This window comes from Zootoca vivipara, chromosome 16 (assembly GCF_965207765.1).
Source record: "Zootoca vivipara chromosome 16, rZooViv2.hap1.1, whole genome shotgun sequence".
NCBI classification, from domain to species: domain Eukaryota; kingdom Metazoa; phylum Chordata; class Lepidosauria; order Squamata; family Lacertidae; genus Zootoca; species Zootoca vivipara.
Window position 1 is genome coordinate 12,147,640 of NC_142599.1, and position 27,954 is coordinate 12,175,593.

At 46.7% G+C, this 27,954-nt stretch overlaps 1 protein-coding gene across 42 annotated transcripts in view; it reads left to right on the plus strand.

Moving 5' to 3' along the window:
- ARVCF (ARVCF delta catenin family member) overlaps positions 1–27,954 on the plus strand; it is a 552,351-nt gene that overhangs the window by 465,298 nt on the left and 59,099 nt on the right. For 29 of the 42 annotated variants that reach the window (XM_035098127.3, XM_035098131.3, XM_035098129.3 and 26 more), the window contains 3 exons: positions 9,037–9,154; positions 11,078–11,249; positions 21,559–21,630. In XM_035098127.3, coding sequence (XP_034954018.1) covers positions 9,037–9,154; positions 11,078–11,249; positions 21,559–21,630 — 362 coding nt within the window. The remainder of the gene's footprint in view (positions 1–9,036; positions 9,155–11,077; positions 11,250–21,558; positions 21,631–27,954) is intronic. The other 13 variants (XM_088659520.1, XM_088659522.1, XM_088659523.1 and 10 more) reach the window with 1 other exon arrangement.

Below are 27,954 nucleotides of genomic sequence, written 5' to 3' on the forward strand. Positions count from 1 at the left end.
ATACAGAAGGTTCCAAGGTTCAATTCTTGGTGTCTCCTTTCCCCCCGAAATAATTTTTATTTGATTTCCAAGTGTACATTTATAACAATACCAAATATACATCCATAGTTAGAGATTTATCTGAATCTCCAGACTTCCCACCATCCCCTCCATGGGTCCTATTGTCAACATTTTCAACTGCATATTATTTCATCATCCATATTTTATATCTCTCCATATTGTCCATAAATTTTGCTACGTTGCAAGTGTTTTTGAAATCCTGCTCATGTTTTCATCCGTTTACAGTGGTGCCCTTTATAAATTTTTTCCCATTCTTTGTTGAAATTTTGGTCTTCTTGGCTCCCGAGCTTTGCAATCAGTTTTGCCATTTTGGCATAGTCCCAACAGCTTATTTTGCCGTTCCTATCTGCTAGGGACTTTGTCTTCTTTCCATCTCTGGGCTAGTAACATCCACACGGCTATTGTCGCATATATGAAAAGTCTTTTCTGCTCCTATGAAATGTCAGTACCTAGAATTCCTAATAAAAAAGCTTCTGGTTTGTTTTTGTTTTTTACAAAAGTTATTTAAAACATTTTTTTCAATTCATTATATATCATTTCCCTAAGTGAAATCCTGGAGAACTGCTGCCCCTAAAGGTAAACTAGGATATTTTTGGCCTAGTGGGCCAGATCTTTATCTCCACCCCCCCCCCCGCACCCTGGCAGTCCAACTTTTGACAGATGGGTGGAATTACCCACCTGTCACTTACCTGACATCATATTGACACATCAGGTGACTGGTGGATGCTTCCCCACCCCACCTGCCAAAGCTGGTGTGGGAAGTTCAATCTTGTTTTCTGCAAGGGTTTGGACAGGCTAGCCAGTTTGCTGCATCAGCTGATATGTGGAGAATATAATCCTGCTTTGTGCAGGGTTCAGTCCTGCCAGTTGTTTCCTAGCAGGAGCACACATCAAGTGTGGGGCAAGTGGGTGTGGTTTCACTAAAACACCCTCATGGGCCAAATGGGGCTGATCTATACTGGTGAGTTGCAACGTTAAAAATGCATTATAAAAACGTGACACCAGGGGGCGCTGTAGAGCAGTGGTCTGTGGCCAATGGGAAATTGCATTGGGGGCAATATTTTTATAGCGTTTTCCAGAGCAGATCAGCCCTGGCGTCAGGAATGAGCCAGCTCCCAGGATAGGATTGCAGCCAACTGAAGAAAGCAGCCAGGAACAGAGAGGGTTAACTGTCATGCAGGATGAGCATCGGCTAGTGCTAACTCCCCCGCCCCTTGGAATGCTGGCTGATAAGGGAATGGCTGAGAGCAGGCTTCAAAGCTCGCTGGAAGCACAACAGGCGGGAAAGAGTTAAGAGACAGCCTCTCAGAGAATGGGGAAGAGCCGGGGGCTGACCCACTCAGTCCAAGGTCTTGGCGAATGGGCAGGCTGCAAGACAGGAAGCAAAACAAAAGACGTATGAAGCGAAAGTTCAGTTGCTTCTGATCACGCCGGAAGCAGTCCTCAGAAGGGTCATCTTGATTGATGATGGCAGAGGCTGTGCTAAAGCCACCCGGAGTTATCTGTTTGTTTTGACAATAAGTCTGTGTTATCAAGCCGGGGACTGGACTCCTGACACCTGGTCAGTTATCCATGGTGTAGAAATCAGTATAAGAAAACTTACTAAGTTCCTAGCTTGCTGGAGCAAGCCAAGGGGCAGCAATGGCAGCTGTGATGAAAAGGTGGGTTACTCACTGAGGCAGATGCGGTACTCATAGCATCTTTCCACAAATTCTCTCCAAACCTGCACCAGGTGGGAGTGCTCACGACGTCTTGTCCTGCTCTCCTTAATAGTGTCCCAGCTCTGTTGCCCCCTAGTAGTATGCTACAGCCCTACCTGGAGATGCTAGGGATTGAACTCAGGACCTTAGATGCTCTCACTGAGCTACGTATGGCCCTTCTGTAAGTATTACTTATGGTTAATGGTTGGTCCTGAACGCTTCTCTGGATGCCTTTGCCTCCGTATGTGAAATCAAGAAGAGATTCCTAACATCTCTTCCACCACTCTCCCTCCCCGCAATGCTAACAGAATACATTCCCCGTCGGATGGGTTTCTCCAACGATTGGAATTTACTTTTCTTTTAACATTTACTCATGGCTCCTCCGTTTTGTTTTCCTAAGGAAAGCAGAGATTTCAACAGCCAGACAAATCCTCTTCACATCATTTCTGCCTCCAGGTTGGCAAGGCGGTTGGAAGTTGAGGGGTGAATGGAGGTCATTCTTCCTCTCTTGAAATGTTCCACAGCGATGGTGGTGCATTTGCCTTCAAAATGAATGTGCAATTTTGTATACCCGTGTAAACAAACAGTACCGCTGTGCTGTGCACTCATACAATTGCTCGTGTGTAGCATTCCGTGAGGCTGTACACCGTAGCTGAGCTACAAGTGTACACGCTTTCACACAAACATGTTTTTGAGATGCTCTGTTGAGTGTAACATCTGAATAAGCCCATAGTGTTGGGCTTAGAATTTGGAGTGGTGCATTTGAAAACGGGGACATTCTTGTGTACTGCTACCGTACCAAATATCACCACCTGAGCTTTGGAGCTTTTTCTCGCCACACCACGCCACTGTCCTCCACTTCTGACATATTGCAAAAGGCTCTTTCCTACATTCCGAGTGACGTATCCATTTACTTTGTGGTAGCACATTCCTCTGAAGCAGCTGTGTTAGTAAACTGATCATAATCCCTCTTTGGGAAAAAAAATAACCTCAAAAATCCTTCAGAGAACATTTAATCTCACAATGGATCTGGTCTTACTTATTCCACAAATAGTTTACGTGAAATCAAATTCATCTAGCACCAGATGCAATTTGGATAAGCAGTTATGGGGTGTGTGTGTGAATAGCTAGTTCTTATACTGTCACAGAGGTGGCGTTGTGACTACTCTCCTTTTCATGCTTTTATTATGTGCAGGCTATTTACAGTGCTAGAGCTGTACAGGACACATGTTTTCAGTCTGACCCAGAACCCTGGAATGGAGGTTCCCGTGTTTTCTTCCAACATAAGAGCCGGGGGCACTCCAAATCTCCTCCCCCGTTTCCTCCGGCGTAATTCCGGAACCGGAGGGAAGAAGGCTCTCCTTTCCATGTTTTCCTTCTCCCCCTCTTTCCCTTCTCCCCCTCTTTCCCCTCTCTCTCTTCCTGTCTCACGTGCAGCAGAGGCTCTGCCATCCTGCCAGAGCCCTGTCTCCTTCTTCCTCCTCCCTCGCTGGACTCTTTCCCCCTCGCCGCTGACGCTGCTACTGGTGGAGGAACTACTCCTCAGGATGGAAGGGGGGTCTCTGTACCTTTTGTCCCTTACATATACAATCTCAGCCGACCTTCTTGGGTGTTAAGAGCTGCAGAGGGTCCCTGTTGGTAGTTCTGCCACCCTCAGAAGTGTGATGAACAGTGGCCCAGGACAGGGCCTTATCTGTGGCAGCTCCTAAACCGAAGAATTCTCTTCTACACAGAGGTGCTCTAGCACAGGGCAGGCCAAATTTTCACACAAAATGGGCCATGTGAATACTTCGACTGAGAACCCGCAGGCTGTACACTTCCGTTGGGGAGCAGGCTGGGGAGCAAAGCCAAAATGTGATGCCCCCCCTCCCCCAGCCCTCATGCTGCCTTCTCAAAACCGGGTGAGCAAGACGCTATCAGCAAATTGTACCCTGTTTTGAGTCTAGAAATGGTCAAGTCTCTCAACTGCAGTTTCTAATTTTTCCCACCTTAGGTTCTGCTCTCTACATTTTCACTTTATTTTCACTTTATTTATTTAAAGTAAAGTAAAGTAATCAGCCCAGAGTGCTCACTGGAAGGACAGGTCGTGAAGCTGAGGCTCCGATACTCTGACCACCTCATGAGAAGAGAAGACTCCCTGGAAAAGACCCTGATGTTGGGAAAGATGGAGGGCACTAGGAGAAGGGGACGACAGAGGACGAGATGGTTGGACAGTGTTCTCGAAGCTACGAACATGAGTTTGACGAAACTGCGGGAGGCAGTGGAAGACAGGAGACCCATGGGGGTCACGAAGAGTCAGACACGACTAAACGACTAAACAACAACAATTTATTTATTGAAAACATGCTCACAAAAAATTGCTTGTGCTTTAGTGCAAATTTCTCCTGGTGTACATATTTTTGAAAACCATGCTTTCTAGTAGGGTGCTTTCTTGCATGTTATTTTTCACATGCATGCAAGTGTTACTCTGTTTATTCTCACTTTTGTACACATGGCATGGCTGGAGAACTCCACTGCTGGAGAACTCCACGGCTGGAGAACTTCTTAGAAGTGTGAATTTTGAAACGACGGCTGTCTTTTGGTTCACGTATCATTTCAGAAAGCGCAAATGAGGTGGATTTGACTTAAAATGCAAACTGGATCTAATATCTCCCCCCGTAAGAACAAAAAAAACCCTGTGGGAATTGGGGCAATGGCAAACCAGGAGGAAACCTGCAAGCAGGACCTGTGCACAAGACCACTCTCCTCTCCTGTGGTCTCCTTCTGCTCCATGAATTCGCCCAATCCTATTTTAAAGCCATCCCAGTAAGTGGCCATCACTGCCTCTTGTGGCAGAGAGTTCCATAGTTTAACTATGTGCTGCATGAACAAGTGCTTTCTTTATTAGTCCTGAATCTCCCAGTGTTCATATTCATTGGATGTCCATGGGTTCTAATGTTATGAGAGAGGGAGAGAAGCTTTTATCTATCCACTATGCCATGCATAATTTTATACAGTTCTATCACAATTGCACTCATTTCACATGCTAGCAAAGTTATGCTTAAAATTCTACAAAGCAGGCTTAAGCAATATGTGGACCGAGAACTCCCAGAAGTGCAAGCTGGATTTTGAAAGGCAGAGGAACCAGAGACCAAATTGCAAACATGCGCTGTATTGTGGAGAAAGCTAGAGAGTTCCAGAAAAATGTCTACTTCTGCTTCATTGACTACACAAAAGCCTTTGACTGTGTCAACCACAGCAAACTATGGCAAGTTCTTAAAGAAATGGGAGTGCCTGATCACCTCATCTGTCTCCTGAGAAATCTCTATGTGGGACAAGAAGCTACAATTAGAACTGGATATGGAACAACTGATTGGTTCAAAATTGGGAAAGGAGTACGACAAGGTTGTATATTGTCTCCCTGCTTATTTAACTTATATGCAGAATTCATCATGCAAGTCTGGATTGGATTAATCCCAAACCGGAATTAAGATTGCCAGAAGAAATATCAACCTCAGATATGCAGATGACACCACTTTGATGGCAGAAAGTGAGGAGGAATTAAAGAACCTCTTAATGAGGGAGAGTGCAAAATATGGTCTGAGGCTCAACATTAAAAAACTAAGATCATGGCCACTGGTCCCATCACCTCCTGGCAAATAGAAAGGGAAGAAATGGAGGCAGTGAGAGATTTTACTTTCTTGGGCTCCATGACTACTGCAGATGGTGACAGCAGCCACAAAATTAAAAGACGCCTGCTTCTTGGGAGAAAAGCAATGACAAACCCAGACAGCATCTTAAAAAGCAGAGAGATCACTTTGCCAACAAAGGTTCACATAGTTAAAGCTATGGTTTTCCCAGTAGTGATGTATGGAAGTGAGAGCTGGACCGTAAAGAAGGCTGATCGCTGAAGAATTGATGCTTTTGAATTATGGTGCTGGAGGAGTGCTCACTGGAAGGACAGATCCTGAAGCTGAGGCTCTAATACTTTGGCCACCTCATGAGAAGAGAAGACTCCCTGGAAAAGACCCTGATGCTGGGAAAGATTGAGGGCACAAGGAGAAGGGGACAACAGAGGATGAGATGGTTGGACAGTGTTCTTGAACCTACCAAGGTGAGTTTGACCAAACTGCAGGAGGCAGTGCAAGACAGGAGTGCCTGGCGTGCTCTGGTCCATGGGGTCACGAAGAGTCGGACATGACTAAATGACTAAACAACAACAGATTGTGTTGTCTCATGCGCCTGTTCTCTAAACTGAAAAGTCCCATGCCCTACAACCTTTCTTCATCCCCAAAGAAAATGAATCAACTTAGATTACCGCTTACACTATCCACTGCAACTCTGGGCAAAGTCCGTTTGTGTTCGGCATAAGATGTGAGCGGTGCATCATTGCCAAATTTTGCTAGGCTGATCTCTGTGTTCTTCCTTGTCATCCAATCAGAAAGTACATTGATGCTAATGCTTACTAATGTAAGAAAATAAAAAGAACAGCACCATCTTTGCATTCTCGGAGCATTAATATACCTGCAAAATGGACACTATTAGAAGTGTAGTTGCCCTAAATGAGCCACTTAAAATTCTGTTCAGAATAGGTGGCAGGAAATTGGCGAGGTGGGAATTGTCTTTGAGAAATAATCTGATCATTTCTTCATTAAAATTCTGTCCAGTTTCCCTTCAATGAAGGGCGCTTCAGAATGAAAGAGAATTAAAACGTATAATAAAAGGGTTTTATTTTTTTATTAAAAAAATTACATGTTGCTCCAGGTGGTTCATTTTCATTGCAGTGGTGTCGCCCTCTGAGCTTTAACTAAAAAACAACAAAAAACCCTCCTGTTTTTACTAAAAGGTACTTGAAGGTGGAGCTCCGACTGTTATTACTGCAATCGCTTCAAGGTGCCATCAGATTATTCAGGTCCCTAATTTCCATTTCATAAGGGGCTCAACTTTTTTAAATTGATTGCCTGGCCTTGTTCCCTATTTTAGCATAGCACACGGGTAGCCAGCACAGTTTCCTTCAAAAGTTGTTGGACTACAACTCCCATCATCCCTGACCATTGACCATGTTGGCTGGGACTAGTGGGAGTTGGAGTCTGACAACATCTGGAGAGTGCCATGTTGCATAGCACATAGATTTTTTTAAAAAAAATTAAACACACTCCACTCAATTAGAAATGGTTAGCTGAGACTGCATTGGGGACATGAATTAACCATTTTGTCCTGACACCCTATATTCACCAGGAATCTGTGCACTGTTAACGTTGATTAAGTTGGACTGGCTTGGTTGGTGTGAAGGACTTGGACAAAAGACTGCCCATGTGTTCCCCCTGCAAAGAGAGTGTTGGTTGTTGGAAGGCTGTGTTTCTGGTTTTGAAACGGGCGAGGTGGGTGTACAGTGAATGGATGTGTGGCTAGGAAAGGTTTTTGCTCCCTCTCGCGCAAGATTTAGAGCAGACATAGGCAAACTCCGGCCCTCCAGATGTTTGGGACTACAATCCCCATCATCCCTAGCTAACAGGACCAGTGGTCAGGGATGATGGGAGTTGTAGTTCCAAAACATCTGGAGGGCCGGAGTTTGCCTATGCCTGATTTAGAGCTCAGGATCGTCCACTGGAATTGAACATTGAAGGAAGTACGTCTTAATGCAGTGCGTACTTAAACTGGCATTCATTCCCGCAAAATGTGGGAATAAGCTAGCCCCAGTCTGCATGGCCATTTCATGATCAGGGATGATGGGATTTGTAGTCCACCGACACTGAGTGAGGCTGGATCAGTTGTGTGGAGTTTGCTCCAAACAAACTTTAGATTTCACTTGTCAGAAGTAAGGAAGAGGATGGCCCTGGGATGTGGCCGCTCTACGGCTGATATCTCCATCTTGTGGTGCTGTTTTTGAGGACTGGCACTCCAAAAGTGAGCTTGCATGCATGAAGTCTGCGCATACCCCTGGCCTAGATGTAACAGCATGTCCCTCCTGATCTTTTCAGGAATCTTCCCGCGCTTGCTAAGGCCCTTGTGCGGCACAGTGTGACTTTCTACATGCCGTGCCGGAAGATTAAAGAGAAATATAAAGCAGCGCTGCGGTTTATTTCCTTTGATCTACATATCTAGAAGACGTTTCCATATCGGTCTCAGCGTTGTTTGGCACAGGAACTAGGGAGCTCCCTGAAGATGTGTAAATGGAAACAAGGCTCTTCACACACACACACACACCATGCTGTCCCAGCTTTCTCAAACAAGTTGGCAGAACCTTAAAGTTGCACATTTGCTTATGTTCAGTTGTGCAGCTGGATTCTGAGAAGGCCGCTCCCCTTCCCAGGGGGGGGCAGTGTTGCAGGCCGGCCACGTGCTCTCCCCGTGTTCAGCAGGGGGCGTGGCAATGTCACCCCCATCACAGGGAGTCCTAGGCTTGTCACACCCCTGGCCGACCAATCCAGTCGGCTGGGGGGCATGGTTTGTGGTATTTAAACAGCCGTGTGGCCGGGGGTCTCCCTTCTTGCTTCCGCTTCATTGGATCTCCCGTCCTCCCACCCTATTTTCATGCATTTGCCATCTTGGCCTTGCTACGGACTACGGTTGGCCGCCTGTTGAGGGGGCCTGGTAGGAATTTTTCCACTTGGCAAATTGGCACCAGCCATGTGGTTTTCACCTGCCTGGTAGCAATTGTCACAACTTTGTAAGGTTTGCCGGTTAGGCATTGGTAAAACCTGGTTTATGGGAGGGGAGGTTGTGGCCATCACCTGCCCCTCCTCTTTAAGGGTATTCCGTTAAAGGGATCCTGGGGTGTGGATCTCGTCCGAAGTCCGGGGATGGGCTAGGGCCATGCCACGAACCCATCAGGGACCCCGAGGGAGCTCTCGGTTTATGTACATCAACAGGGCTCCCCCTAGTGGTGGTTGATCCTTACTGGACTACCTGCATGGCGGGCAGGAGTCAGATATAGTTAGTTCAATTCAATTCCAGTGAAGGAGGGAGTGAAGATCTAAACCGGGAGGCCGGATCTGCTACTCCTGCGGTTTCTGCTGCCCAAGGCAGTTTCCTCACCTTGTCTCACGAGTGGGCCAGCCCTGCCAAGAGCTCCTGGATGTGAGGCAGAGCTGCAAGCTGAGGCTCTGATTCTCATGCAATACAGAAGCTGCGGTTCCCTGTTGGTTCGCAAGATGATCTTTTGTGTGCGTCTTGGTTAATTCACGATCATTAGGTTCTTAATGTCTGTAATTGACGCAGGAGGGTGCGGGTCCTTGGCTTAATCTTGCTATGTGGGGATTATGGCTTGTAATGTTTGCCTACCTCTCGTTTGCAGGAATGTCAGTTCGGATGGAGCGGAAGCGCGCAGGAGGCTCCGGGAATGCGACGGCTTGGTAGACGCCCTCCTTCATGCCCTGCAGTCTGCGGTGGGCAAGAAAGACACGGATAACAAGGTGATTCTGCTCTCTGGTGCTGGTGTGAATAGACACTCACTGTGGCTTAAGCAAATGCGGGTTTCTTGATGTGGGGGAAGAACAGGATGCATTGAAGGTGAGGGGGCAGGGTGTAGCTGGGAACATCTGCTGGCTTGAAAGATGCTTGTGTTCACAGATGCTTAAAAGGCAGCCAGGCCTGCTAGAGGAAAACATTTATCTCAGTGCAAGCTGGTCCATTAGGAGGAATCGGGGCACTGACCCACCTAGCTCGGTCTGCCTGCAGCCAGCCCCCACATACTGGCTTCCTCCATAACTGAAGGAGTGCCTCCACCCCCATCGTTCAGCCTGGACACTGAGGTCCAGCTCCGAGGGCCTTCTGGAGGTTCCCTCACTGCAAGAAGTGAGGTTACAGGGAACCAGGCAGAGGGCCTTCTCGGTGGTGGCACCCACCCTGTGGAATGCCCTCCCATCAGATGTCAAGGAAATAAGCAGCTATCTGACTTTTAGAAGACATCTGAAGGCAGGGACATGTTTAGGGACATTTTTAATGTTTGATGTTTTATCATGCTTTAATATTCTGTTGGGAGCCGCCCAGAGTGGCTGGGGTATTATTATTATTATTATTATTATTATTATTATTATTATCATAATTATTATTACCACTACTACTACAACTACTACAACAACAACCAGTCCAGGGTGTGTGCTGGCGATCAGATTCCCCCTGCTTCTACCCTCTCCTGCTCCATAGGGTAGGACCCGATCCAGTGGATTCAAATCACAAGAAAGGATATTCCGAGTAAACATTAGGAAGAGATTTCTGACGTCAAGACCCTGTTTGATGGCGGAACAGGCTATTTTGGAAGGTGGTGGGTTCTCCTTCGTTTCTAAGCAGAGGTTAGAGGGCCACCTGTCATGGATTCTTGAGCTGGGATTCCTGCATTGCAGGGGGATAGACTAAACCAAGCATAGGCAAACTCTGGCCCTCCAGATGTTTGGGACTACAACTCCCATCATCCCTGACCACTGGTCCTGTTAGCTAGGGATGATGGGAATTGTAGTCCCAAACATCTGGAGGGCTAGAGTTTGCCTATGCCTGGGTTAAACAGCCCTTGGAGTCCCTTCCAGCTCTACAATTCTGTGATTCTATGATTCCTCCTCCTCAGTCTCCGTGTTGCCCTTGTAGAGCTCAGCAGGGAGGAGCAGGGAGACATCACAGATGCTTCAGTTGAGATTCCTGCCGTTTCCTGGTGGGGGGGTACCCTATGGGATTTTGATGCTCTTTTTGCTCTTCCTTGATTCCTGCCAAGCCCCTGATGAATGACCCCGCTCTGGAGTCTGAGGCGGTGGCCTTTCTGCCTCCTGAGAGACTCATTAGCTGCAGACTGAACCTAGGGGGCCTCTTGCATAAATTGTATGTTTTCCATCACTGAGCTGCAGCAAAGGGGGGGGGTGCTTAAAAATTTGCAAGTGACTTCCCTTGGTGAGGTTTTGTTCATTAGGGGAAGGAACAGAACTCAGCTGTAGTGAAGCTGCTTTTCAAACAGAAGGTCCCGGGTTCATTTTCCGGCATCTCTGCTAAAATGAAAAAAAGACTTAAGGATGGGAATGGCTCCATTTCTCCCTGAGAGCCACTGACTGTGTCATGCTGGCACAGCCCTCTCCAACCTGGTGCCCTCTAGATGTTTTGGACTACAACTCCCATCAGCCCCTTCCGCATTTGCTGTGGATGATGGGAATTGTAGTCCAAAAACCTCTGGAAGGCACCAGGTTGGGAGGTGGCTGATGTAAGCCATAGTGAGCAAATGGTCTCACCTGGTTTAAGCAATTTCCTATGTCTGCTTGCTTTTCACAGCTTTGGTGGTGTAAGATAATTGCTTACCAGTCTGATGGCTTTTCCTTTTTTCCTTTTTTCGTTTTTGGGCAACCGCCTTGCCGCAGTCTGTGGAGAACTGTGTGTGCATCATGAGGAACCTCTCTTACCACGTCCACAAAGAAGTCCCGGGAGCTGACAAATTCCAGGAGCTGGAAGCAAATCAACTTGGAGGCCTGGGAGGAACTCAGAAGAAGAAGAAGGACGACGCGGGCTGCTTTGGAGGGAAGAAGGCCAAAGGTGTGTGTCGCTGCAACCCTAAAGCAACGGAGGCTGCTCCATTGGGGCAAACAGGGCACATCCCCACCAACCTCACTCTTGTCAAAGGGTGGCACTTTCTTGTCATCTCCTTCCTCCTCCTCCCTTCTCAATGTTGCCCTTTCAGAACTCAGCAGGGAGGAGGCCATGTGCAAAACTAGAATTGGTTGGCTCAGCCTCTCATTGCCTCTGGTGCCACCTACTGTTTGCCTCCCTGCCTCCTGCCCTACCAGTGGGTACCAGCCATAACTGAAAGCCAGAAACCAAATGCTTGTGTTCACACCATACAACCCAGCTTGTCCAAGGGCCAGCCTTTTGCACTTGGATCCTGGTGTGTGTAGCTACCCCCTGCCCTGCCCTGTTTGAAGAGGCACTTCTGTCTCTTTCTTCTGAACCTTCCAACAGTCAGCTTCATGGGACAACCCGTGAATCTTATCCACCTCTATCACATAGCTGCCAAGTTCCGGCCTGAGAAATAAGGGACTGGACCGGAAGTAGCAGACCGGAAGTAGCGCTGCCGCCATTTTGGAACTGGGCGGAGCATGCTCAGAAGCTACTTTTGATGCTGCTCTGCCCTGTTCCAAAATGGCCGTCGCACCAGAAGTCGCGCTGCAGCCATTTTGGAACTGGGCAAAGCAGCATCAAAAGTCGCTTCTGAGCATGCTCCGCCCAGTTCCAAAATGGCCGCCGCGCCAGAATAAACCGGGGGGAAACAAAAATAACCTGTTTTTTCGGCTGGGAACAGCTGGAAAAATAGGGGTTTCCTGGGGAATATGTGAGACTTGGCAGCTATGCTCTATCATGCCCCCGCTTACTTGCCTTTTTTCTAAACTGAAAAGTCCCAGATGTCATAACCTTTCCTCCTAAGGGAGTCGCCCCAACCCCTTGATCATCTTGGTCTTCCTTTTCTGAACCTTTCCTTCAGGAACTGTTTGGAAGCAAGGTGACCAGACCTGTATCCTGTATTCCGAGTGCGTCCGGCCACAGATTAGTATAATGGCATTATGATATGGGCGGTTTAATCAATAATGGCATAGAAGATGATGAACTAGAGGCTTGGGAGTGGGGCAGTGGGAGATGAGGCTCATGCAAGCACCAGTAACCCAACACTCAGGAATCTCTGCACACCTGTTTGACCAGGTTGGCCCAGCATATTAAGTGAAAGAGAAAAACCACAATAGGAGGTGTGGTTTGCATTACACATCTAAATCAGGGTCAGTCTCTGGTACATCACAAGCTTTTAAACTAATCTGTGCTGAACAGGCCTGGTGGCTACCGAATGTTAAGAATGTTATACACTAAAGATCCATTGGTATGTAACACCCATGCATTTCCATCCCTCCATCACCCTGAGCCTTTGTAAACAGCTGTTCCGTATCTCTGATCCATGGGTCTTTTAACTCACTGACTCTATTTCTGTCGTGCGAGGGTATATTGGCCCTGATTGTGTGTGTACGTTTGAGCACAGTTGTGTTAAAGGGTGAGAGAGAGAAGCTGGTGGAGAAGATTGGAAGGCAGGAATCCAGGATCAGAAGCAGCAGGTTGCAGTTGGGAGCTCACACAGAGCCTAGAGTTGTATCCAATGAATATAGCACTAGGTTTATGATTTGATTTCTCTATCTAATCTATTGATACACACTTTCGGCAGTCCCATTAAGCAGGCTGCAGAATAGCAAAATAAAATATATACAACAATGGAACTGAGAAACTAGGATAGAATGCAGTATAGAATTACAATATTGAATAAAACTGTGATCGAAACAATACATTCCTAAAAATTGAAAAGAGAGCAGAGCATTTTGAAACGTCTTTAGAATCACGGATCCCTTCCTGCTTCAGCCTCCATCTTGGCAAAGCACATTGTGGCTCATGAAACGCTACACGTCGCCCCCAAATTCTGCCTTACATCTACTGAAATTGTACAGTGCTTACGACTCGTTCTGTTACCACTCTTCCTATTCTACTCCCACACCTCACATCCACCCACCAGTATGCACAAATGTGGGTGGCGCTGTGGTCTAAACCACTGAGCCTCTTGGGCTTGCTGATCAGAAGGTCGGCAGTTCAAATCCCCGTGACGGTGTGAGCTCCCATTGCTCAGTCCCAGCTCCTGCCAACCTAGCAGTTCAAAAGCACGTCAAAGTGCAAGTAGATAAATAGGTACCGCTGTGGCAGGAAGGTAAACCGCATTTCCGTGCGCTCTGGTTTCCATCACAGTGTTCCGTTGCACTAGAAGCAGTTTAGTCCTGCTGGCCACATGGCCCGGAAAGCTGTCTGGACAAACGCCGGCTCCCTCATCGTGAAAGCAAGATGAGTGGCGCAACCCCATAGTTGCCTGTGGCTGGACTTAACCGTCCAGCGGTCCTTTATCTTTACCTTTTACCTTTTTACAAACACACCATTCACCCAACCATTCCAGAATCTCCGATTCTCAGCCACTAACCACTATCACAAGTCTCTCCTTTGACTCAACAAAACAATTCACTGCAAAAGTGGAGAGGAGAGGAGAGGGTTAAAGTAACTTAGTGATATTTGTTCTTGTTCTGCTGCTGGTGCCCTCCAGAACTTGCTGCACCACAACTCCTGTCAGTCCTGAATGTTGGGTCATACTTGCTAGGGCTGTTGGGAACTGTAGAGCAATCACATCCGGAGGGCACCACACTGGCTTTCCCTGGCATGGGAGCTTAGCCAACTTCACCCCCACCCCACCCCAAGCTCTTTCTGAACTTTGTACAAAATCAAACAGAGAAAAGTGGTCTAGGGTCGGACTCTCCTTTTTTTTTTTTTTGCAAGTAACGAGTGTGGCATACACCATGGGGGCAAGTGTGTGTGTTTTTCCTCTTTAGGAACTCAGAATTGTTATTTACCTGTAGCTCTCAGGTTTTGAACCTGTTCTGTGAAAATCTTGCAACTGATTGTTCGTCTTTTCCCCCCGCCCCCTCGCTTTCCTCTTCAAAACGTTTCTTTCTTTTTTTCTTCTTTGGCTGCTTTTGTGGTTATTAGAGGAGTGGTTCAATCAAGGTGAGTCTTTTCTACATTTCTTCTCTGACGTCGCTGTCCTTCCCCCTTTCCTCTTCCCGTATATACAGAGGCGGAAACTGGGAGCAGAGGTTGGCTCCGCCCCACCGCCCCTCCCTGGTTCCCAAGGTGTGTTGCTGCTATGATGCCCCATATCCCACTTGTTTGCTTCTGTTGCTGTCGATTGCTATGATGAATTCGGACTGCTTTGAGTTGCTCTTCTAGTGTGATAAGAGCAGGGAATGGAGGAGAGCTACTCTTAGAAGACCTTCCCATGGCTGGTCCATTAGGGCAAGCGGGGCTCTGCTTCCTCCCAGCAGTAGTGTAGTGGCAAATCCAGAAATGTAGGGTCCCTCCATGATAGCCTCATCCGCACCCCCTCAATAATCTTCTAATTCTCCAATAATAATAGCTGGGAATGTGTTGCAATTATCATTACAGATCTCCCAACTCCATGCCCTGTGCCAGTGGTGGAAAGCTGTCTTTCAGCTAGATTTTCTGTGCACATACATGGGCAAATGATTTGGAGTGCTCCAATATCTTATTTCAGAGTGACTTAAGATGTGTTTTCCTTGAATTTCCATTGCACATAACAACTAGCATGCCATTTTCTTGAAACTGAAGTGCCTTGTGTTTTCAGTGTTCATATAAATGCTTAGTTTTGGAGCATTCGGTACAAGTCCTCCCTGAGATTCTTCCCACGAGTGACCCTAGGAGCCAATCCTCAATGGTTAGCTCACTTCATTTTACGCTGATGGACTCTGATCAACACAAAGTGTGGCGATACTTCTTCTCGGTGGCTAAAAAGCTCCCCTTCCATGCTGATTAGATGGCTCTAGGATGCTGGCGACAAAAGAAACTACTGCAGAAATAGTAATTGGTCTGGGCCACTACACCTCTGCCTCCAAACCCATCCGACTTGTTACTTAGATCCAGTCCAGAAGCTGGCCATGGCTGTCAGTGCCCTGGGACAGATACGGAGGCCTGGAGGACACATTTGGCCTAGCCCTGGCATAGGGCATGCGGTTGGGAAGCACAAGATGGGAAATGGCCCCAGTATCCTTTTGCATGCATGGCCTCCCAAAACCTGAACCCACACTCCACATAGTTCCCCACCACCAATGGAGTGGGGAGTTTCTCTGCTAGTACTACCAGCTGTTGTGAGGTGCTGGCATGGGAGTGTTCCATGTGGTAGGCAGAATCCATACTTTGAACAGCATTTGTAAATGCTCTTGTGCTCAGGTCCTGCTTGCATGCTTCCTGTGGACATCTGACTTGGTCACTGCGAGATGGGTCACTGGCCTGATGAAGCCAGGGTCTCCTTGTGTTCTTGGTGCCATCCATTGGTTTGGGATGCACCCAGATGTTGAAGCAATTCTGTGTGGTGGTCACCATGTCATCCTGTTAGATTCCAATGATGTGGCCCTCCAGATGTTGTGGGACTCCAGTTCCCATCACATGGGCGTAGGCAGGGGGGCAGGAGGGGGCAATTGCCCCCCCTAAAAGCAGGGCCGCTGGCCAGCCTGCCCCGCTGCCCGCCCGGTGCCGTCTCCCTTCTCCCTGGCTGGCTGTGGAGCGGGCGGAGGTAAAGCCAGGCAACCGCTTTGCGCGGCTCTGGGGCTTTCCCTCCACCTGCCCTGGCGATTGCAGAGGGGGAGGAGGGGATCGGAGCAGCCCGATTTTGGGCTGATCCTGGCTCCCCCTCGCCCCTGCCGATCGCGGAGGGGGAGTCGGGAGTCGGAGCAGCCCGAAATCGGGCTGATCCTGGCGCCCCCTCGCCCCTGCCGATCGCGGAGGGGGAGGAGGGAGTCGGAGCAGCCCGAAATCGGGCTGCTCCGATCCCCTCCTCCCCCTCCATGATCGCCGGGGCGGGAGGAGGGAAAGCTGGCAAGGGAGAAGGGAGCTTTCCTTGCCCCGCTGTGGCCCCTCCCCTCCCCTTGGCCCCTCCCCTTGCCCCCCTGATTTTCATCCTGGCAACGCCCCTGTCCCATCAGCCACAGCTAGCATGGTCAGTAGTTTTTACAACATCTTGAGGGCCACATGTTTCTCCGTGAGCATGTATACCTCAATGCAAAAATCAGAGCAACTGCTTTTTTCTGGATTTCTTGGTTGAAAAGGTTTTCTTTTTTTTTACTACTAAAAGGTTAGAACAGGCATCCCCAAACTGTGGCCCTCCAGATGTTTTGGCCTACAACTCCCATGATCCCTAGCTAAGAGGGCCAGTGGTCGGGGAAGATGGGAATTGTAGTCCAAAGCATCTGGAGGGCCAAAGTATGGGGATGCCTGGGTTAGAACTTCATTTGTAAATTCAGCCTTTCTCGTCTTTTCTCAGTGGCCGGAGCAGGGGATAATGAAAGTATGGCGATTGTTTATATGCTGGGAAACAGATGCACTTGACAGCCCCCTGTTTCAGAAAATATGGCGTTCCAGAAGCTTTTAATTTCACGGCTTGAGAGATTGCAAATCGTTTTTTATACAAGCAAGTTTCCTGTCAGGCAGCCCTTCCTGTCCCCAAGGTCTTTGCCAGCTCTGATAGCCAACTCCCATAAAGCAGGCCTGTCAGCTGCCTTCTTAAAAGCTGTCTTTCTTCTGCTGAGGGCTGGAGTATCGCTTCTCGTCTGAAAATATACCTCTGTCCCCTTTGGGACGGGGCCCCTGGGTGCTGTCAGACGCCACTTGATGGCAGGGAGAACGAGAGGAGGAAGAGGATACACTGTGAAGACAAATCTGATGTGCCAGAACTTCTGACAGCTGCTGAGTGCCACATAGGTTGTAGGCCTAGCCATTGCTGAACTCTGAGGTAAACCCAGGGCAGGGGCAGAGGGAGAGAGAACAGCCCTGGATTTCCCTAAACTTTCCCTCAGGAATTTAAAAGCCTCTAAGGCTGCTGATCATAGCTGCCAAGTACCCCATTTTCCCCGGGAAACCCCCGTTTTTACTTACCTTTTCCCGGTGGTCCCCCGTATCACCTTATCTCCCGTTTTTCTCCGTTATTTTCTCCTGCCGGCAGCCATTTTTTTTCTTTCCGATTTGCCCTTCTATGGGCACCCAAAATGGCCGCCGCCGGCTTCAAAAGTCGCATCTACGCATGTCCGGAAGTGCATAGATGCGACATCCGGTGTAGGCGGTGGCTATTTTTGGTGCCCATAGATGGGCGGAGCAACACCGGAAGTTGCGCAGACGCACTTCCTGACATGCGTAGAAGCGACTTTTGAAGCCGCCGCCGGCCATTTTTGGTGCCCATAGAAGGGCAAAACGACACCGGAAGTTACGTCAACGCAACTTCTGGTGTCACACGGCTGCCGGTCCTGGTTTCTGCAGTCTGGGACTTGGAAGGTAAGCTGCTGATATGTTGGTCTTCCTCCAAAATACTATATCCTGAGGTGCAGTTAGGTCAGGGGTGAGGAGCCTTTATCTTACTGAGGGCCTTATTCGGTTATGGACAGCTTTCCAGGGGCGGGTGGGGCCTGAGGGAAACATGGATGGCACAATGTACTTCCTTTTGTACATTAGGCTAGATTTCAACCATGCAAAAGTCGCTTGGTTCTACACATACACACTTAGTGGCATAGCGTGGGTTGCCAGTGCCCGGGGCCACACAGAGTAGTGGTTGGGAAACGGATGAAGTACGCATGCACATTCAACTGCCTAACGGCGTCCGCATCACGCAGGACAGAGATAAGAAATGAAGAGGCATTCTATTGTCTGGAGGGGTCACTTCCTGGTTCACATCGAGAAATCATTTTCAATGGAAGTGTGCAGTGGTATCGACGCAGCACCAGGTGTTGAAATTTTGCACACCTAACCATTTTGCGCCCGGGGGCAACCAGCCCTCTGCCCCCCCCCATGCTACACCAATGCGAACACACTGCCTCAGCACAGCTGCGCACTTCCGTTGCAAGAGGCATTATTACCATTCCAGAAGAGATTCCCTACAGGCAAAAACCCTCACAGGTGGGTGGTAAGGGGCGTGGCTTATGGAGAAACTCAAGCACCAAGTATAGAGACCCGGAGGGCCGCATTTGGCCCACGGGCCTGAGGTTCCCTACCCCTGAGTTAGGTAATTTTAAATTCTGGATTGAATGGTCTTATGGGGTGATGGTCTTCGCTTACTTCAAATTCTCTTCTCTTCTCCACGCCCCCCCCCCACCTTAGTAACGTGTACCATTTTGCTTGCTTCAGTATATGGTGAGCAAGTCCAGCTGCCTTTGGGTGACCCTTCTGCTCATCCTGCTGAGTGGGGGGTCCTGAACTCCTGCCCCACATCATCGCTTGTTGCCTGCATCTGCATTCCAGCTCTGCCACTCTACCCTCTAGCTCCCGGGATCAGGCCCCAGCTGAAGGCAAAGACTGGATGGGACATTCAACCCATCCAAGAGGGAGGGATCTCCAACTGCTGTACATTTACCAGCAGCAGAGCACAGGGAAGGGATATCGGTGGTCTTCCGGGTGTTGCTCGACTTGCAGTTCCCATCAGCCTGCATGGCCAAAGGCCAGGGATAGTGGGGGTTGTCACCCAGCAACATCTGGCATCCCACAGATTCTCCACCCCCCTGCAATTAACTATGTAAAATTCCACCCAAGTGGACAGCGTAGCTGTTGCTGGAAGCCAAATGCAGCAGAACAGAAACAGCACTGCATGCAATGAACATGGGTTGGAATGGAAATCAATGCTTCCTCACCACGCACACCCTTAACAAGGAGCAAAGGCATTGTCATGGGAGTTGAAACAGGGCAGGTGTTGAAGCAGAGAAAAAGAGCATAAGGATCTGCAGGGTAGTAAGACCAGGCATTGTTTTGTGGAGAAAACAGAGTGTGTGTTTCAGGGGGAGTGTGATGTTCTCCACTTTTGCATTCTAAGTTCTCACTTTCTTTCTCTCTCTTGCCTTCTGCCATGAATTCTTGTCATTTCCAAAGTGACAAGTTAAGAGTCCTCTTCTTAGAGAAGCATATGGGCTTAGCTGTCATCAGAAGAAGAAAAATTGTGGTGTTCTGTCCCAGCAGCTGACGTCTTGCCTCTTTGCTGTGCTGTTTGTCTCCCAAAGCAGGGTGCTGCTGTCTTGTTTTGAGTGGTCTTAAAGAAACAAAAACAAATAAGAACGAAGGATCTGGGAATCCTCTTCAGATTGCTATCATTGACCCTAGCCAAGTTTTTGTCAAAAAGCGAATAAGAGAGGCCAGTTGGGTGGGGAAGCGACTTTGGTTTTGACATCGAGCCTGTTCTGTCGACAGACACAAACAAACTCTGTTAGCCAAGTTGTCTGGTTAAAAAGTGATGGTTGGATTTAACGGGTCTTGAAACACGACAGCTAAAGTGTATGAAATATTGAAAATCTGTGATCAGACCTCCTGTTTCCATTGCAGGAAAAAGGCAGAATATAAATGCAATACACTATTAATAATCATGGAAATATATCAGAGACATCATGCAAGCAGGGAGATGAACCTCCCCATAAATGCCCCCCCCCACATTAGATGTTTAACATTGGGCCATGGGATATTTTGGTCAAAGATATCTACTAGAATTCCACCAAAGTATGTTCTTCCCATGTGTTAGACTCGGAGGCAACGGCAATTGAGCCAGTTTGAAACTGGTTTGTGTTTGTAGTGTAAACATGCCCTGGAATCTATCAGACCTGCACATTCACATTTGTCAATTTCAGATTTAAAACTTTGCTCTTGCGAATAGAGAGCGTACCAACACACATTTAAAAACACTAGACTGAGTGGCTGGAGAACCAGAGTGGCTGGAGAAACGCAGCCAGATGGGCGGGCGGGGTATAAATAGTAATATGTTGTTGTTGTTGTTGTTGTTGTTGTTGTTGTTGTTGTTGTTGTTGAAGACTGTACTCTGAGAAGGCTTTGAAGGAACTGGTTGCATTTTTCTGTGTGTATCATGTTATTTAAGTGGAAGAAGAGGTAATGTTTAGCTCAGGCATCCCCAAACTTCGGCCCTCCAGATGTTTTGGACTACAATTCCCATCATCCCTGACCACTGGTCCTGTTAGCTAGGGATCACGGGAGTTGTAGGCCAAAACATCTGGAGGGCCGCACTTTGGGGGTGCCTGGTTTAGCTTTTTCTTCCTGGTAGCAAAAATATTTGAGGGAAGTGTCCCCCCCCCACTAATTCTTTGAGGCCCAGATAATGGTCACTGATTTCCTGAATAGTTGTTTTGTTCTGTTTTTTCGCTGGGGCCTTTTGTTTTTAGATGTTTTTTATTGTTTTGTTGTGGTGTGTTTGCCACCTGGGTTCCGTTTTGGAAGAAAGGGCAGGATTTTTTTAAAAAAAGAGAGAGAAAAGGACGAATAAATAACTAACTTTTAAAATAAATAAAGAAGTGAAACAAATTTAGGATTAGGCCCGGTGGCTGACATTGCAGCAAGTCTCCCGAGCCAGTACATAAAAATATGTGTTTACAGTGGTACCTCTACTTACGAATAACTCTACTTACGAACGGAGCTCCGTCCGCCATCTTGGATGCGGTTTAGATAGGATTTACAGTGGTACCTCGGTTTATGAACACAATTGGTTCCGGAAGTCTGTTCATAAACTGAAGCGTTCATAAACTGAAGCGAACTTTCCCATTGAAAGTAATGGAAAGTGGATTAATCCGTTCCAGACAGTCCGTGGAGTAACCGTTCATAAACTGAAGCGAACTTTTCCATTGAAAGTAATGGAAAGTGGATTAATCCGTTCCAGACGGGTCCGCGAAGTACTTAAACTGAAGCGTTCATAAACTGAAACATGGGTGTAATTGGTTCCGGAAGTCTGTTCATAAACTGAAGCATTCATAAACTGAAGCGAACTTTCCCATTAAAAGTAATGGAAAGTGAATTAATCCGTTCCAGATGGGTCCGTGGCGTTCATAAACCGAAAATTCATAAACCGAGGTGTTCATAAACCGAGGTTCCACTGTATTCTATTACGAATTTTTAGATAGGGTTGCTTCGACTTACGAATTTTTTCTCCCAATGCATTCCTATGGGATTCGACTTACACTTTTTTTCTACTTACGAATGTGCGTTCGGAACGCATTAAATCCGTAAGTAGAGGTACCACTGTATTACCTTGGAATGTGAAGCCATGGCAAATGCTCCCTTTGCATGCCTGGTTCTCTCCTGCAAACGGTGCACGCATGCGATGATGTTGTGTAATGTTGGGCTTTGTGCCCCATTTGTCCTCTTTTCTTCTCTGGACGCGACAGTGACTGATTTAGGTTTACTCGTGTGCTGCTGATTCCTTTCATTGCTCATTCTTCTGTGTCGTGCACAGGGAAGAAGAACGGAGACGTGGACAGAAACTTTGATACACTGGATTTACCTAAGCGGTCTGAGTCAGCAAAAGGTAATGTGCATAATGCTCACGGGCGTGCTTTTTTCAAAGATCAGCAAGGGGCGAGGGAAGAAGCATGCTCTCGAGGGGTCTTGCGGAGGGAGCGAAAAACGCCACATTTATCCTCATCTTTCATGCTTCTTTAATTTCACTATTAAATGAGCGTTCAACGGCCGGTTCTGTTCCCGTCTATTATTTTGCTTTCTGATTCAATTGCTTTGGAGAAGATATAACGAGAGCTGAAGTCTTCTTTTGCAAACAATGTGCATTTTCCACACTGCTTCCTACAGCAGATTTAAAGGATTCCACCAATACTGTATTGCCTAATGTGTGTGTGTGTGTGTGGTGTTGCAAATTGCGCGCATTTCTAATAATTTAATTTAATAGTGAGGAGATGCCGTCTTTGCTTTACATCACCCAAGGGCAGCTCCAGGGATGGGTGCTGCTTGTGTACCACTGTTACCCTGGCACCGTTTTTCTTCTGTCACCCACCGTGGTCAACGTGTGGTTTGAACTGTATGCTCTTCCTTCTGTTGGGGTTTAGCAGGTTGAAAGGGTAACAAAACTCATGGTTTATCATCGTGGCAAACAAAGCCATTCTGAGTACAGGCTTTACACGTGGCCAAAATGGAATCACAAGCGCATGCTAAAACATACTGTACTTTTCCGTGTATAAGACTAGGGTTTTTTTATTCAAAAATCATGTTAAAAATTGGGGGCCGTCTTATACATGGATAGTGCATTGTGGGGACATGGGATTGGTTTGCTGCTGCGAGTCGAAGATTGTTATTGGTGGGAAGGGCTGCTGTTGACTGGCTGTTGCTGTGGCAATTGGCGGGCGATTTGCTGCTTTTATCGGCAAGGGAACAGAGGAAAGGTGGCTTTTGTGTCGTGTGCGAGCAGCATTTTTGGTGTGGTGGGTGAGCGATTTTCATCCATCCCCCCTTAAAAAAGCTCAACAGCTATGGCCAATCCTCTCCCCCAAAAAGCTCAACAACTTGGGGGGATCCCCTCCCCTCATTTTCTAAATTTTGAGTCCCCCAAAATAGGGGCGTCTTATGCACGGGGGCGTCTTATGCAAGTAAAAATACAGTACTTTTTTTTCTCTCCCTAAGGAGGTGATTTGAGATGGGTTGCAAAAGCTGCAACCGTTGAGGCACTTTCCCCCCTCCAACGAGTGGGGAGACCTCTCTGGAGAGGCAAGAAGGTGTCTTGGGACTTAGCTACAATAGTAAAAAAAAAATCCCAAAAAACCCACAGTGTTTTGAATGTGTTATAAACATGCAACACCAGATGGCGCTGGAGAGCAAAATAAATTAATGCAGTTTTCTATAGCGATTTTTTTCTTTTGTTATAACTATTTAATTTCTGACTTATTTATAGCTTGTGTGTTTCCCCCCTGTGTGTAGATCCACCCTTGGTAAGGCAGAGAAACAGAATGCCAGCCTTTGTGTCTATCAGGGTTTGAAGAACAGACAGCTGCATTTCTTGACGCCTGTTCGCACCGCTGTTTTAAAAGTTGTGGCGACTGGTGCCCCTGGGTGCTTCTAGGGTAGAAAGCAGGAAGGCCAACAGTAGGGGGAGCCAGAGTGAATGATGAGCAGAGCCAACTAATTCTGGCTCTGTGCCTTTTCTTCTCCTTGATGAGTTCTATGGGGGCTACCCTGAGACTAAGCAGGAGGAAGCTGGCAGCTAGGGTTACCCCCTGGATTAGCTGTAAGTGGGAAGGCAAGCAGGTAGAGGCTGGCTGTTGGTGGAGTAGCTGCCCATTCACTATTATGGTGCATTCTCCACTGCAGGGTGCCCAAAACATCCATCCAATCCCATTTTTCCCCCAATAGAGAAAATATACAAAAGTTAATATTAAATATCCAATATCTTTTAATCAAAGATAGAAGAAACTAATCTAAATAAAAATGCAAACACAGAGGAGGGCAGGGAACAGGGGAAAATAAAAAGGAGAGCTTCTGATCCTTCGTCTGTCAGCTATATAGAGGAAATTGTTCAAAGCACCAACTTCAAGATAACACCCAACAATTCCACTTTCTACAAACCAATGTATTCTTCAATCCTCAAACCCAGATATCATAAGTTCATTTTCTTTTTCACGCAAAAAAAAGTCCATAAGGGGTTTCCAATCTTTAGTAGATATCAACAATGGTTTCTCTCAGATTAAACACGTCAACTTTGCCATCTCTGCTAAGTCAAAAAATTGTAACTACCATTCCTCCAAGGTAGGAAATGATGACTCTTTCCATCTTTGTGTATATAGAAGTCTCGCCACTGTGATCAGGTATTGAAACAATGTTCCATAATCAGTTTCTAATTGTATATCCAACTGTATTTCCTAGCAGGAAAATTTCTGCTTTCAATTGTGTGTTCGCATTTAAAATCTTCTGCATCAATGTTTGTATTTGTACCTGACATTTCTTACCTTTTCCCACCAAGCAGGATAAAAATGTCCCTTTATATTTTTCACACACCCAGCAAACATTTGGAACACCTTTATACATTCTGAATAATTTCCAATAAGGCTTTAGTGCAGGCATCCCCAAAACTTTGGCCCTCCAGATGTTTTGGACTACAATTCCCATCTTCCCCGACGACTGGTCCTGTTAGCTAGGGATCATGGGAGTTGTAGGCCAAAACATCTGGAGGGCCGTAGTTTGGGGATGCCTGCTTTAGTGTCTATGATCATAATTGGAAGCTCTTCTGATTACAAGTTGGTTAGAGGTTGGTGCTGATAACACAAAGGCCGCAGGTTTGATTCCCGCACAGGGCCCCCAATAAAATATTTGAGGGCATTGCAATTCAAATGACGTGTGAGCATTGTGTCATGTGATTGACCATGTGGGGCGGGGCTTACCAGCCCACCCACCCTCTAATATTTTATTCAAGTTGGCACCCCTGATGCCAAGTGTCTCCTCTGAGGGAAGTGCTATCGGCGATTTCAGTAATGACTCCCCATTTGTGGAATGCTCTCCCCATGGACAGCCTTTAGGCACCAGGTTAAGACACTTTTGTTTACCTTTGGGCTGTTAAATTGCATTGTACCGAGATATGACTTCCGGGCTATTTTACAGTGTTGGTCTAAGATCCATTGTTTTTATGGTTATCGATGGGTGAGTGTGTTGGGGGTATTTTGTTCCATAGACTTGGTTTTAATGCTTGTTATGCTGTGCCTGTTTTATGAATAGACCTCTGCTGGGCTAGAGTATAAACAAAATAGTGGCGTGCAAGTGGGAGGAATGCCTGGTATTAGAACCCTGGATGGAGTCAATATTTTATTACAGTCTTAAACTGGAGAGTAAGGGGAGGTAGCTAACATTCAAATGAGGCTCCAATTAGTTGCTTTGCATACTTTTGGTTGCAGATAAGACTGATGGGAAGGACGTACATACAGTAGATCCTTGGCTTACGTGACCCTCAGGTAATGTAAACTTCGGGTTGCAAAGGTGGCAAACTCAGAAGTTTTCTTCTGGGTTTCGCTGCTCGTGCATGCGCAGAAACGCTTTTTAGTGCTGTGCATGCGCAGAAGTAACACCTCCGGTTGCTGGAACTTCGGGATACGGCCAGACCTCTGGAACGGATCCCGTCCGTGACTGGAGGTACCACTGTATTATGAATTGGTTCCCCCTTTTGGGGTGTGTGTGTGGTGGAAATCCATCTGTTAAAATCCATCCTTTCTTATGAGTAAGAAACATGTTTTTGTTTACCAATTAGCCTGATGGACAGTTCTGGAGAATAGCAATCAAGGCCTAATAAAGGAATTGCCCTAATGTGGATTTGGGATTTTAGCTAGCTCTCCAGTTCCTTTTCTCCTTCAAAGCAGGTATCTGGCCAAAGCAGCCGGCATGCATAGTTACTTAACGTTATAATGAGAGTGCAGCAATTTGGAATTATTAGGTGAGATAAGCAGAAGCAAAACGGCCATTTTCAAAGTCTTCGCCTCAAAGGTCAGATCCATGGCACGGAGCTTTAATTGGTTCTGATGAGATCAGCTGCCAAGACCAAAAAGGTCTTAATAATCACATGAATTTGATTTGAGTGACATAAGGTAGGGTTTTTCCTTTTTTAAAAAAAAAGAGTAATTATAGATTGATCTCTTTCAAATGAAAGCATATTTTAGGTTCTGAATTTTATTTTATTTTTAGCAAATGGCACTGCAGGCACCGTCAGAACGGCTCATGCAAAGCTTGAAATGATTCTGCCCTTGATTCTGTCCACCATTTAAGACTGCTTGGCTTTCCACATTTATAAGAGGTACAGCGGATTGGAACACAAGACAGGGCCTTTCTTGTAGCTGCCCCTTCTGATCTTGTATGTTTCAGCTTCTTTATTCGTTGACTGCTTAATTGAATCATGGCGAAGGACCATGTACCAGGACCTTGATGCTCTGCTGAAGTTTTGTGTTGTTGTTGTTGTTGTTGTTTTTAAAAAATACACAAACACCTGCATTTAAATACGGGTTTGCAATTTCTTTTTGAGCAAAATGTGCATTTCTAAATGCCCCTCCATCCAAAGACACATGTCTAAACATGCATTTTCATATGGATTTTGCTTTGCTCTTGAGCTGAGACCTCCCTCACAAAATCTGGAGAAGGATAAAACCTGGAGCTAAGTGCCCTCCTGTGGCGCAATGGGTCAGCGCGTCTGGCTATTAACCAGAATGTTGGAGTTTCAAGCCCACCCATTGCAGGGGGTTGGACTAAATGACCCTCGGGATCCCCTCCAACTCTGCAATTCTATGATTATATGATAAGAATAACTTTGCCCTGATCTGTATATCAGCCCAGGTGCAGATCAGGTCTGTTATTTTTTGAAAACTAGCAAAGAATAAATTCCTCAAGCATTCCCAGTCCCTAGCTGTTAAAATGGCCCCCTTGATCAGTCCCAGGAAGTCTGTTTTGAACGCCAAGATTTCAAACCCTAGAATGCGAGAAAGAATATAACACAGGAGAGTGCTTCTGAGCATGTGCAGAATCTCTGGCTCTCTCTCTCACCACTAAACCGCATCACATCTAAGCTCACATTTGCGACTTGCGCACCAATTAAAGAATGGCCCATATCTTTGCCAGGACTGACAGCTGCTAATTACACAGCAGCCAGGCTGAGCAATGCAAAATCGTCCCAGGCAATTTGAACCTGGCCTGTGGGAACCTCAATTAAGATACAGTTTGATTAAGCTTAACTGCTCTACATAGAGCTGCCCTTGAACAGCATTTGCAGGCTGCAATCAATTCAGAATGCAGTGACCAGGTTGCTAAGTAGAATGTGCTCCTCTGAGTGTCTCCCCTCCAGTGCTGAAAGAGCTGCACCAGCGTCCAGTTTGCAAAAAAAATACAACTCTTCTGCTGCCATTTATTATTATTATTATTATTATTATTATTATTATTATTATTAGTCCTTCCCCACAAGGTCCCACATTCAAATAGGGTGGGTACCCTTTCTGCTGATCTTCACGTCCAATAGGGTCTGTTGGGACGGAGGCAGCCTTTAAGATATCTGAGATGTAAGAGAATGCCTTTTCATCTTGAATTTGGCCCGGAAATGAACAGGCAACTAAAGATCTCAACCTATGCATTTCTAAACCTAATTACAGTGGAACCTCAGTTTATGAACACCTCTGTTTATGAATTTTCGGTTTATGAACACCGCGGACCCATCTGGAACAGATTAATTCCTTTTCCATTACTTTCAATGGGAAAGTTCGCTTCAGTTTATGAACGCTTCAGTTTATGAACAGACTTCCGGAACCAATTACACCCATGCTTCAGTTTATGAACGCTTCAGTTTAAGTACTCCGCGGACCCATCTGGAACGGATTAATCCACTTTCCATTACTTTCAATGGGAAAGTTCGCTTCAGTTTATGAACGCTTCAGTTTAAGTACCCCACGGACCATCTGGAACAGATCCACTTTCCATTACTTTCAATGGGAAAGTTCGCTTCAGTTTATGAACGCTTCAGTTTATGAACAGACTTCCGGAACCAATTGTGTTCATAAACCGAGGTACCACTGTAATCCTAAAATATGCATTTGTTACGCCCTTAAGATATGGTTCCTGATCTGAGGACTGTATCGCAAGCTAAGAGCTATGTTGCAAAATTTGAAAAAGCGTGAAACTGGAATGTTTCCCCTCAAGATGAGCTTGCCCTCAACCTACCTACCTACCTGTCTTCTTCTTTTGTTACAACCAATCCAGGGGGGTTGTCCTGTCCATCGCTTTCTCCTCCGCTATCTCAGTGTTCCCATTGTAGAACTCAGTAGGGAGAAGGATGAGGACAAAACCAGAATTAGTTGGCTCTGCCTATCATTGCCTCTGGCTCCACCTA